A 13112-nucleotide genomic window follows, 5' to 3' on the forward strand; every position below is an offset into this window, starting at 1 on the left:
ACATATCTAAGCAAGATTAATAAGTTCATTGGAAATTATAAACATAAACAGTTATCAAAACAACAGGCCTAGATTTTAGAATGGAAGCTGTTACAAATATAGCAGAAGCAGGCAAGCATAAGCAAACAAATATCATGCAGGTTTATACTGATTTGTACAGGTCTCAACCAAATCAAGTATACTACGATCCACATGTTATACACCAGTACTTACCCGTCATGATCTTTAGGCAAGCGATGAAAGACCAAGTGTGGGTGGGTGCCCTTTGTCCTGCGACAAATAACACATGGATGCCCCACTCTTGAGAACATGAGGCGTGTAGCCTGTCACTGCTGTGGGCTTACTTGTTTGAGTGTTGACACATGTAAACATGCAGACGGATCAACGGTGCTGATCTTGATCTTAAGCTGCAACAGCAGCACCATCGCGTGAGTGAACCGCAAACAAGAAGAGTTGCCAGTTTGCTTAGGCTACACGGTAAATTGACGCTTTTCAGTCTTGTTTATTCATATAGTCTTTGATTCCACTTTCTACTGCTACACCGGCAACCAGCACTTCACCTTCTCATGCGCGCGCGCCACCACACACTCCTCCTATACACACGTCACATTCATTCCACAACCACACAGCTCACACAGCACCATTCCCATTACATCAGTTAGAGCAATCATCTAAGCACCCTAACCAACGCTCATTAACGCCTTTTTCATGTTGTACAGTGGAGACATGCGAAACAGCGGTGAACTGTAGCTGGCGGCTATCCACCCTGCCGCCCAGACTAGGATGATTCATCGCTCGCTCTCGTCTTACACAAACGCTCGCACACCCACAGAGACACGTACATACAACACACAACTACATTTCGTCACATTATCCCCTCCCCCATTAAAACGTGACGTCCCGTAATGTTCCTCACTTAGCAGTTACAATGAAATTAAATAACACATTTCTTCAAAATGAATAAATACTTTTGCGCCTTTCCAAAACACACATTGGCGCACATAATCTACTTTACATCAAAATCCAATGACAGTCAGTTAATCACGCTGTTGGCTTCCTCTTCCTGGAAGCCTACCAGACCTCTGTTCTCTTTCTTCATTTCCTTCACCTTCCTCCTTTTCAGTTTCACTGGGTGTTGCACCTTCCTCACTCTCACCAGTGTCACTATCACTGTCACTACTAGAACCGCAGTCACCTTCATCGCTGTTAGCTGTTGTCACTCGACACAACATCACTACACACGCCCCAGGTAAACTCTCCCTCGCCTGGGTGCTTCCACAGTCTATCTACATGCACAATTTTGCTTGTCCGTTTTTTATGAGGAATTTCTAGTCTGTAGTTCACTGCGGATATCACTTTTCCTACGTTGTAAGGTCCTTCCCAGTCAGGCTGGAATTTTGGTGACTTGCCAAGCAGGCTATATAACCAGGCTAGGTCGCCTGGTTGATACTCAGCATTCCTCGCGCGGCCTAGGTAACACCTCCACATCGCTTGGCTACCTTCAGGTGTGTCCTCGCCCAGCGGTAAGCCTCTTCTAGTCACTGCTGTACGGTCGTAACAGTCGCTGTCGTCGTTTGGGAGTTCTGCCCCTGGAGGACGGCCTGTGAAGAGATCAATTGGTAGGCTAATTTCCCTGCCGAACATTAGCTTTGCTCGTGGGAATCCAGTGGCCTCATGTTCGGCAGAACGGTTGGTTATGAACACATAAGGCATCCATACTTCCCAGTCGTGTTGGTCGTCATGACAATATTTGGCCAGCTGGTGAACTATCTTCACCATCCCGTCACTCTGTGGTCTAAGAGGGGGAGATGCTGGTCTTATTGATGCCAAGCAGACTACAGCACTCACGGAAGACCCGCGACTTGAACTCTCTTCCCTGGTCAGAGTGTAATTGGTCTGGTACTCCATAGCGCGTAAACACCTCCTCCACGAGGAACTGAGCTACGGTCTCTGCCTCGTGGTCAGGTAGCGAGCATACTTCCGGCTACTTCGTAAGGTTATCCATAACGATGCACATATACTTGTTCCCCCTTTCTGTGCACTGAAAAGGACCAGCTATATCCACCGCCATGTGTTCCATCGGGGTCCGGATGTGATACGGGGGGCTGCGTTCCGTTAGAGGTTAGCACGCTGTCCCCCCCGCAACCCCCAACGGAACGCAAGGGAACGGGTATAGCCATACGGGTATTGTTGACAAGATGGCCGTCCAAGCTGCTCTCCTCATCCTCGCTCAAGAGCTCGCAGAAGACCCTCTGTTGGACGTTGCAGAGCTCCTCGTAGCACGAGAGGAAATATTGCTCAGGCAAGAGGAAGAGGGAGAAGAGAGGCTGCCAAGGCAAGGAGAAGAGGGAGAGGATAGGCCGCCAAGTCCTGTGACGGTCAAGGACTATGCAGAGACGGGGAAGACTTCAAGAAACACTTTCGTATGCAAAGGGAAACTGTTGAAGTAAGTAGTGAAGGACATGGATTACTTGGTTAATTGATTTGTGGAAAGGGTGAGGCAGTGATAGACGGCAACTTTGAAGAACAGATCGTGTTTTGGGCATAAACGATCCTATATATTGCATAAACTAAGAAATCTATTAGTATAGATGTGGTCTTTTCATCAAAAGAAACAGAAATAGTAGATCTTAAATACTATTTCCAAGCCTTGCCGTAATTAACAACTGCCTCCCCCTACAATGCATAGAGAGAAATTGGCTGGGCCCACACAAATTGCAGTTCCAGGCGATACACTATTGGTGGTTTTTAATATTATGAATGTTTACATATTATTATTAGCACTTCTAACCTCATATTAGCCATTTGGAAATAATTTCCAAAATGAACTCCACACCAACCTCTCTGACTCAACCTAACACAGTTCAAGAAATCATTTTCAGCTTGACAAAGTCATAAATATTACTAATAATGAGATGTTAGTAACCATGATTATAAATAACACACATAGTGTATTGGCAGAAACTGCAATAAAACCCGGGGGCCCCCCTGTCTTCACCAGGCACTAGAGTTCCTTTATAAAACAATGTAATAAGTATAACACCAGTTTGAGTATTACACAAAATCATTAACTAAATATGTGTGAGGCTCTAGCTGTCAGTGTTTTGCTTTATGTAAGAAGATGCTGGATTGTCAGTGGTCATTGCAAGAATGCCCATTAGCTTCCTTGAATTATGCACATAATGTTATGCTAGCACACACCATTGTCTGTATGCCACCATTTTTGCCTATGAAGATTAACCTTACCTAACCCGAAGCATTTCATACTTAAAACTTAGCCTAGCCTATTATAGACAAAACTGACTTTACTTCAAAGTTAAATTTTTCTACCTTCCTTATCAATCACAAGACTCAGAGTGATGGGCATCGCATGTAAGCATTTATTCGCATCAGGATGCATTTCACTGAAATATTACACATTTTTTAATTAGGTTCATAATATGTACTAATCAATATATGCTTCCTATGCATCACAAATCACTACTTTTCATATTGCCAATATCACAAAGTAGGAATTAATTTGTGAAAAAATATCAAAATCAAAATCAACTATTCTTCAAAGGTATCAGAGCTCTCATGCACCAGGCTCATAATGGAGAATAACTAGGTCAAAAATGTAATTTCATAATACTAGCAGTACTTAGAAATGTTGTCCCTGGCAATGTTCCTGATAACATCTAATAGGTATTTTCATGTCCACATGACTCTTGAATTCTTGAACTAAATGGTGGTAAAGCATGTGGTGTGTTATCGGCTCATTGTGGTGCCATGTTCCATTTGGACACAGACATATTTTCTGGAATTATAGATTAACTGCAATTTTAACTCGACAGGAAGTCTGCCGTCTGCTTGCCCCACACCTGCCTGCCAAGATCATTCCTGTATCCAAGAAGGTGTTGGTTACGCTGTGGCTGCTGGGGAACATGGAGTCATTCCGAGGGGTTGCTGATCGGTTTGACCTTGGCAAATCGTCTCTTCACCGTGTTCTTTTCCAAGTCTGCAATGCACTGAAAGCCATAAGAGGTACTGTCATTGCATGGCCAACACGAGATAAGCTTCCACAACTGGCTGATGACTTCTTTAGAAGGACAAATATGCCTGGAGTAATAGGAACCTCACATCCCTATCCCAGGGCCGTCACATGAAAGACAGGCATACATAAATAGGAAAGGTTTTCCTAGCATTCAGTTGCAGGCTGTTTGTGATGCCAAACTTAGGTTCATTAACATTCTGACAGGTTGGCCTGGTTCTGTGCATGATGCCAGAGTGTTTAGAAATAGCCCACTATGCACTCTGTTGGAAAATGGTAATTTCCTGAAGATTATCATTTATTAGGAGATTCAGCCTATACTCTGCAGCCTTACATGCTAGTTCCATATAGAGACAATGGACACTTGCTTCCATGGCAGGTTAATTTTAATCATATCCACTCCACTTCAAGAGTTGTCATCGAGAGGGCATTTGGACTTCTGAAATCAAAATTTAGGCGGCTACAGAAGTTAGAGATGATTGATTTAGAAAGAATCCCTTTAGTAATATCTGGTGCCTGTGTGATGCATAATATAATTTTAATGAAGGAAAACTTAAACCTAGATTTAGAGATTCAGCAGGACTTAGAAGTAATTGGACATGATGTTGGAGGTGATAATGTTGCAGCACGACAAGCACATGCTGCGGCAGTTCAGAAAAGGGATGAGATAGCCACTGGCTTGGCCATGCACATGTAAATAGATAATTTGTAATCATGTTAAGTCAAAGTACAAGTTTAAATCATTTACCCTTATTGTAAAATATTTTCATCTAACCCGTTCAGCACGAACAAAGAAGAGCGGATTTTCAGTTTGATAGTTTAAAGAACAGGGCAAGCTTGAAATACCCTCTGCCTTTGACAAATAGCTTAAAATACATTCTTTTCATAGACCAGTAAGCTTAAGATAACCTTTCATTTGTCCCAGCAAGCTTAAAATACTCATGTTCTGCCTCAAGTCATGCCGTGCTGAGAGGGTTTAAGTTAATATTTAGTAAAATATTTAAATTTGTTAAAATCATGTATGGAACAGTAGTGGGGTTTGAATAAATGCCCCGCAAACTACCACCACCGTGGCAGAATGCGGCGCCTCAACCCGCATGACCACTAAGGACACTTTTCACCCAGAAGTAATCAGAGTACAGTGGGATTATAGTAAGACAGATGTATGAAAGTATAAATATATATTAATACAAGTACAAAACAATGATAACTTATACAAAAAAGTTTCTTTATAAAAATACAAAACATAAAAAAAAAAACTTTTAATTACCTGCCCAGTTTATCAGAGTGGAATCAACATACTAATACACACAATGAGTAGAAGTATTAGTTTTAATTACCTGCCCAGTTTATCACAGTGGAATCAACTTTCTAATACACACAATGAATAGAAGGAACAATGAGATTGACAGGCTGCAAGAGGCCACAAAAAAAAAAAAAAAAATTACTTTCCTCAAAAAATAAGAAAAAAAATCATTTCTGATTGGTTGTTGAGTATCTGTTGTAAAAGTAACATGAATTGTCTTTGTGTTTCCTGTTGTTGGTCGTGTTATTGTGCTTGGAGGTGTAATTGTTCTTGGTGTTGTTGTTGTTGTAGTATTTGTTGTGTAAAGGTATGTAATGTGTCAGTCCGCTCTCTTGCAGCCTGCCTCAGCCTCTCCATCTTTTCTGGAATCACCCTGGAGGTTGCTCCCTCAGACCTCTTCCTCTTCCCCTCTCGAGTGGATGAATGAGGTGGCACCATAGAGGGTGTTGAAAAAGGGGAAGGCGATTGAGTAGTAGGGGGAAGTGCTTGTCCAACAGGAGATAGTGGTTGAGAGGTTGAAGGGATTGGAAGGAAGGAAGAAGTTGGCTATGAAGCAGGAGAGATAGGCTGTGAAGCAGGAGAGAATGGCTGTGAAGCAGGAGAGAGTGATTGTGAAGCAGGAGAGGGTGTCTGTGAAGCGGGGGAGGGAGGCTGTAAAGCAGGAGAGGGAGGCTGTGGGAGAAAAGGAGACAGTGAAGCAGGGGAGGAGTGCTGTGAAATATGAAAAATAGGTGGCTGAAAGGCAGACGAGGGTGATTGAGTAAAATGAGGCAAATGGAATGACGACCATGAAAAGGAAAGGGGAGAGGAACAGGTAACTGTCAGTGGTGTGGCCATGCTTCCAGTAGCTGGAGATGGTGAAGGGTGTTTAGTTGAAGCACCACTAGCAGCTGGTGAAGAAGAGACAGTTGGTTGCTGAGAGGCAGGGGAGGCTAGAGGTGGTGGAGGTTGTGGGGCAGTGTTTGGCTGTGGCCTTCCTGTAGCAGCTGAGGAGCCACTGGCAACTGCTGATGTTGCCGGTATTGTGAAATAAAAATGCATTAAAGTTTAACTCACAAAAATATTGCAGGAAAAAAGGATTGAAAAGAAAGTGGCTATATATACTAAATGAGATGTTGCTGAGCCAGGCTCGCCCGTCCACTGTACCTAAATAGTCATCTTCAAGCTTCTACAGTGGAACTGTACAGGCCTTCGCGCCTCGTGGGGGAACTCCGAGCTTTATTGTCGGAGTTCTCTCCAGCCTGTGTAGCTTTACAAGAGACTATGCTAGGTGATAGTACTTATTCTAGTCCTCCTGCCTATCGTGCCTTTTTCAGCACTCCTTTCCCTGACCAGGTCCACCACGGTGGCACAGCTATCCTTGTCCGTCAAGACATACCTGTTGTCCCTTTGCAACTCAACTCTCCCCTTCAGGTGGTTGCTGTTAAAGTTTTTATGGGACGATCCTACACTATTTGCAGTTTATATCTCACTCCTCAGGTTTCTGTCTCCAGGGGTGAGCTTGACGGCCTGGTGCGTCAGCTGACTCCGCCTTTCCTTTTATTGGGAAATTTTAATGGGCGTCACCCATTGTGGGATGAAGGTGCTAGTAATCCTCGAGGGGTTTTAATCAGTTTTTTTTATTGAGGATGAGGGATTGGAGGTTTTAAATTCTGGGGATGTTACAGATTTCCATAGGCCTACTGGGACTTTTACAGCTATCGATTTTTCTCTGTGTACATCTAATTCTTTCCTTGATTTTAATTTGCGGGGCCTACCGGATTTACACGGTAGTGACCACTTTCCGATTTTATTACAATCTGTGAACTCTGTGCCACAGTCCCGGCCCCCACGCTGGGTTTTAGACAAGGCAGATTGGCGTCAATTCACAGACCTTAGCTCTTTTATCTGTCCGCTGGCTGACTTTTCTACTTGTGCTGAGGCTGTTCATTATTTTACCGATTTTTATTTCTTTAGCGCTTCAGACAATCCTTAAGACGTCAGGTCGCTTTACTAAGCGTCCCGTTCCTTGGTGGAACGCAGCATGCACTGCAGCGGTGAAAGATAACGGGCAGCTTTCTCTCGTCTCCAGCGACATCGTGGGGACCCGCAGTGCCAGGAAGCTTTTCGGCGCTGCCGAGCTCGGGCCCGCCGCGTTTTGAAAGTGGCACAAAGAGCCTCGTAGAAAGCCTATGTCTCTTCCATAAACGTCCGCACCCCTCTTACGGATGTTTTCAACAAAGTCCGCCGAATTGCTGGGAAGTATTCTGCTCCTTCCCTACCAATTTTGTTGTGTTCTGGCCAAACAGTGGCAGACCCTAGGAAGTTCGCCGATCTCTTCGCGGAGCACTTTGCCAGTGTTTCCCAGAGGCATCCTGCAGCTCCGGGCGCACGTCACCGCCAGAGAATGGAATCTCTCGGCATAAACTTTTCTTCCGCTGGAGGGGAGTCTTATAATGTCCCTTTCTCTGCTTCCGAGTTGCGGACTGCTTTGTCCCAGTGTCACGACTCTTCTCCTGGGCCAGATGATATACCTTATGCCTTCTTGCGCCACATGTCTGACACTGCTTTTAACTTTTTTTAAATCTTTATAATATGATTTGGCATACCGGTGACTTTCCATCTTCTTGGGCTGTGGCAGTGGTTCTCCCATTTCCGAAGCCTGGGAAAGATAATCTCCAGGCTACGAACTACCGTCCTATATCTTTGACATCCTGCATTTGTAAAGTGTTAGAAAAGATGGTAAATGTAAGACTCATGTGGTACTTGGAGAGGGGAAGTACTTGTCATCGGTACAGTACGGCTTCCGAAAGATGAGGTCTACTACTGATGCTCTTTTATCCCTAGAGTCTTCCATTTGTGAGGCCTTCGCTAATCACCACCATCAAGTAACAGTCTTTTTGACCTGGAGAAGGCCTACGACACGGCTTGGTGTCATGGCATTTTACAGTCTTTGTTTAATTTTGGCCTTCGTGGCCACCTTCCTATTTTATCCAGCAGTTTTTATCCAGACGTTTTTACGGGTTCGAGTGGGAGTGTTCTCTCTGAGGCTACTGCTCTAAATGACGGTGTCCCACAGGAAGTATTCTTAGTGTTACATTACTCGCAGTCGCCATAAATGGTGTGATTGATACTCTCCCAGATGGCATTCACAGCTCCTTATATGTTGATGATTTATGTATTTATTTTGCTGCTGCTAGGATGTCACTGATTGAGCGCAAGCTCCAACTGGCGATCAATAGGGTGTCCAGTTGGGCCAACATGAACGGTTTTCGATTCTCCACCTCGAAGACCGTAGCTATGCATTTTTGTCGCAACCGTGGTGTCCATCCAGACCCTGATTTATACCTCGCCAATAGACGCCTCTCATGCGTGGAGGCGACTCGATATCTTGGCCTTTTATTTGACAACCGTCTCACCTGGGTTCCCCATTTCCGTTCTCTTAAGGCGTCTTGTCGGCAGGCATTATCCCTTCTTCGTGTTTTAAGTCACACCTCTTGGGGTGCGGACAGGGACACGTTGCTGTTGCTTCACCGTACACTCATACTTCCGAAGCTGGAATACGGCTGTGAGATCTACTCATCCGCAACGGATGCACGACTACGCACGCTTGACCCCGTACATCATGCTGGGGTCCGCTTGGCTACGGGTGCATTTCGGACATCTCCAATACCTAGCCTTCTAGTGGATGCTGGTTTCTGGCCGCTCGACCTCCGGCGCCAGTCTTCGATGCTCCGGTGTTGGTTTCGCACCCACCGTCTTCCTGATTCTGTCCCTGTGTGTCAATGTTGCGGGACTCGCGCTCGCAGGCGTATGTCACTCGACCGAGTCTCCCTAAACCTTTTGGCCTACGAGTTGCAAATCTCATGGCAGAGTTATCTATCGACCCCACTCCTGTGTACTCTTTCCGGCTCCCCGAGTTGGTTATTGGCAGCTTCCTGTTACCTCATTATGCCCTCCTGCCATGGATGGCAAGAAGGATTTTCTGCCAGCTCTGTCCACACACGGTTTTTAGAACACTTTTTATGCATTCTGATGATATCCCTGTTTTTACTGATGGTTCCAAATCCGACGCAGGCGTTGGGTTTAGTGTGGTTTTCCTCTTTTATCGGTCTGGCAGCCTTCCTTCAGTGGCATCCGTCTTACTGCGGAGCTGTCTGCCATAGTCCTAGCTTTACAGATTATTTTTACTCTACCGGTTTCGTCTTTTACAATTTTTAGTGACTGTCGCAGTGCTCTTACTTCTCTCTCTTGCCCTTTATCATTTAACCCTTTGGTTTTATCAGCCCTGGAGTGGCTATATCTTATACACAACGAGGATATCGTGTTGGGTTCTGTTGGGTCCCTGGTCACGTTGGTGTTCCAGGAATGAACACGCAGATCGCCTCGCTAAAGAGGCAGCAAGTCGCGCTCCATCTCCTGCCCTGTTCCGTTTCGAGATGTATTTCACACTATTCGTGTGGCGGTTGCAGCAATTTGGCAGAGGAGATGGCTAACGGGGTCGCAACCTCGAAAATGGGAGAGATCACTACTTCCACTATCCATCAGTGGACATACTCCCATGTCCAGGATCGCTGTGCACAGACTTTATTGGCGCGACTTCGCATAGGTCACACGTACCTTACACAAAGGTACCTGATGACCAGGGACCCACAACCTTATTGTGATGACTGCTTGGTGCCGCTCACTGTACGGCACCTTCTTGTAGAGTGCCCTAGTTTGATTGAGTTACGACACCGCTTCCTCTACCGCTGTCGCGGTAGAGATAGCGATGTCTATTATATCTCAAAGGTCCTTGGACCAGAGTGTCTGGCCCAAGGCCATGACGTTTTTTAGGTTTTTTGTGAGAAGCTGGGCTTCTCCCAAAGCTTTGAATTTTATTCTTATTTTATTTTGCATTTTAATATTTTATTTCGTTTTATGTTTTTAACTGTTTTTATATAGTTTTTATAACTACTCTGCCATTTTAAATTATTGAAGCGGCGCTACATGACCTTAGCCGTTGCGGCGCCTTATATATGAAATCCAATCCAATCCAATCGAGTTACGACACTGCTACCTCTACCGGTGTCGCGGTAGAGATAGCGGTGTCTACAATATCTCACAGGTGCTTGGACCAGCATGTCTGGTCCCAGGCCATGATGTTTACAAGTACCTGGGAGAAGCTGGGCTTCTCCCCAATGTGTGAATTTTATTTCCTTTTATTATACGTGTTTTTAATGTTTTATTTAATTTTAATGTAGTTTTAGTATTTCTAGAGACCTTTGATTTTATTGTTTTTAACTGATTTTAGTTTTCATAAACTACAGTATAAATAAAATATCGTAGCGGCGCCATATGACCGTTCATGTTGCGGCGCCTAAAATTAAAATCCAATCCAATGTTGCTGAGCCACTATTTGATAGAGACATATATGAACTAGAGCAGTGAAATGTCCAATTACTCTGTGCTTTCCATAATGAATGCAAGGCTCAACAAACAGCACATGAAGCAACTTTTGGAATTTTTTTCCCTCTCCAGTGAACGGACACAGTACATGATAAAAATGAGGATGTCTGATTTTAACTTACACAAGACTAGGTACTACTCGTGGAGAGACATGTAAAGAGAAAAAGAAATCAAAGAATAACACTTGTGAAGAAAACAAAGAATGGTACTTCAAAAACATTGCAGTCAACTTATGAAATCCTTTCACATATCACATTTGTTGAGAGGGCTTCATCATCACTTGTCTTTCATTGATGTGCAACAAAATTACCTCTTTAATGTTCCTCTAATTTATTATATATTACCTTAATATTAAGCAAGACATTCAACTTGTTGTATGGTTTTTGTAATCTATTTCTACGAAACTGTCTTCAAAATTACTGATCTTCAACTCAAACAAAAAAAAAAAATTCATATTTTTTTTTTTTTTTTTTATGTACCTTGAAGAGAAGACTCCAGTGAAAGGGGTTGAACTGATGGGTCTCCTGCCATGAAGGTATCCATTACATCAAAGAAGTGCTACTGGTCATCAGTGTCTCGCCCACTCAAGTTTGAGTTATCTTTGATCTTGTATCTGAGAAATGAGATCAGTAAAATGAAGAAAAATTGAAGCATTCAATATGAGTACATATTTACATTATTATTATTTTTTTGAGCGGGTGGGGGACTGGCAGGCAGAATATGAGTAAAGTAATGTGTGGGGCATCATGGATGAGGAGATAAGAAAATGTGTGAGTAGGAAATTTACAGGTCAGGGCTGGTGTACACAAAGCAAAAGTTGGTTTCTAAGCGCTGCAGCCCACTAATAGATGTACACAGTAACTTTTAAGCCACTAAAGCAGTGTTTCTTAACCCCAAAGGGGTGCTGAAATCAATTTCAGGGGGTGTTGGGGAAGGTCACATATGTGGCAGTAAAAGGTAAAAGGAATACGTCTGGACAAACGTATTTTTATCACTTATTTGGAAATACAATACGGGTAAACTTTAATCTGATTTTCATGTGTGTTGTACCATAATGATAAAAGAAACACTTATTTGTACGAGCGTTCCACACTTTAATATTAAATCAGCATCATAAGCTTTGTATATTACTAATGTGCACGTTCGGTATGTGTGCTAATGTCTGTCACCAGACGGCAAGACGCCCCCGCTCCCTCGGTACAGGGTGCTGGACTGCTTAGGCCTGACCAAAAGGGGTGCTGAGGTCAAAAGAGGTTAAGAAACATTGTGCTAAAGTAAATTTTCACCTACATTTGCTTTAGGGCGCGCATTTTCTTATCACACATTTCTGTATTCACTGGATATCCTTCTTGGCGCATCCTCTGAGCCACGTCCCTCCACACCTCCACACCTTGCCAAAAAAATCCTGTAAAACAAATACATAACTTAGATAGATGAAAGGGGCATTTCATTCTAATTGGCACTGAAAGCTGTCTAGGTACAATTCAGGAAAAATGCATTTTTGGCACAAAACAAATAGTAATAAGGTCACTAGTCTAACCTACCTTTGGCTATGAACCTATGTGTGCCTAACTCCTAAATGCTTTGGCAGTGCAGCTGCAGCATGGAATCCATAACTGAGAACAACAAAGAGTGTTTTATTTTTAATACTATACTCATACATATACTTCACCATATCCAGTGTATGGGAAATATGTAAACTTTCAGGATTTATACTCTTTTGAAAAGAGTAAGTATACATAAGCTCAAACATGGAATGTAAAATAACATGGGACCAAGCTGTGTCATAGGCTTTCTCCAGGTAAAAAAAATACGGTTACTTCATGGTGTTGATTAGCGAAGACCTCACAAATAGAAGACTCCAGGGATAAAAGAGTATCAGTAGTAGACCTCATTTTTTCGGAACCCATACTGTACCGATGACAAGTACTTCTCCCTCTCCAAGTACCACATGTGTCTTACATTTACCATCATTTCCAACACTTTACAAATGCAGGATGTCAAAGATATAAGATGGCTGGATGGATTTTGATTTTAGGCGCCGCAACATCAACGGTTATATAACGCCGCTATGATATTTTACTTTTTATACTGTTGTTTATAAAATCTAAAAGCAATTAAAATCAAATAAAATTAAAGGTAACTAAAAATACTAAAGCTACAATAAAATTAAATAAAACATTAAAATACATATAATAAAATTAAATAAAATTCACACATTAGGGAGGAGCCCAGCTCCTCTCAGGTGTTTGTAAACGTCATGGCCTGGGGCCAGACATGCTGGTCCAAGCACCTTTGAGAGATAGTAGACACCGCTATTTCTACCGCGACACCGGTAGAGGTAGCGGT

At 43.2% G+C, this 13112-nt stretch overlaps 2 protein-coding genes across 2 annotated transcripts; both read right to left on the reverse strand.

Annotated features, from left to right (window-relative positions):
* Nucleotides 1–1206: 1206 nt before the first annotated feature.
* Nucleotides 1207–1908, reverse strand: LOC123514007. The gene has a single exon (XM_045271556.1). The coding sequence runs from the start codon at nucleotides 1906–1908 to the stop codon at nucleotides 1207–1209; it is 702 nt and encodes a 233-aa protein (XP_045127491.1).
* A 3974-nt stretch (nucleotides 1909–5882) lies between these two features.
* Nucleotides 5883–11306, reverse strand: LOC123514014 (classical arabinogalactan protein 9-like). Its single transcript, XM_045271570.1, has 3 exons — nucleotides 11243–11306; nucleotides 6156–6343; nucleotides 5883–6008 (listed from the first exon to the last, which is right to left on the reverse strand). Exons 1-3 carry the CDS (start codon nucleotides 11304–11306, stop codon nucleotides 5883–5885), a joined length of 378 nt encoding a protein of 125 aa, XP_045127505.1.
* Nucleotides 11307–13112: the final 1806 nt, after the last annotated feature.

The sequence above is a fragment of the Portunus trituberculatus genome, chromosome 5 (genome assembly GCF_017591435.1).
Source record: "Portunus trituberculatus isolate SZX2019 chromosome 5, ASM1759143v1, whole genome shotgun sequence".
Lineage (NCBI taxonomy): Eukaryota > Metazoa > Arthropoda > Malacostraca > Decapoda > Portunidae > Portunus > Portunus trituberculatus.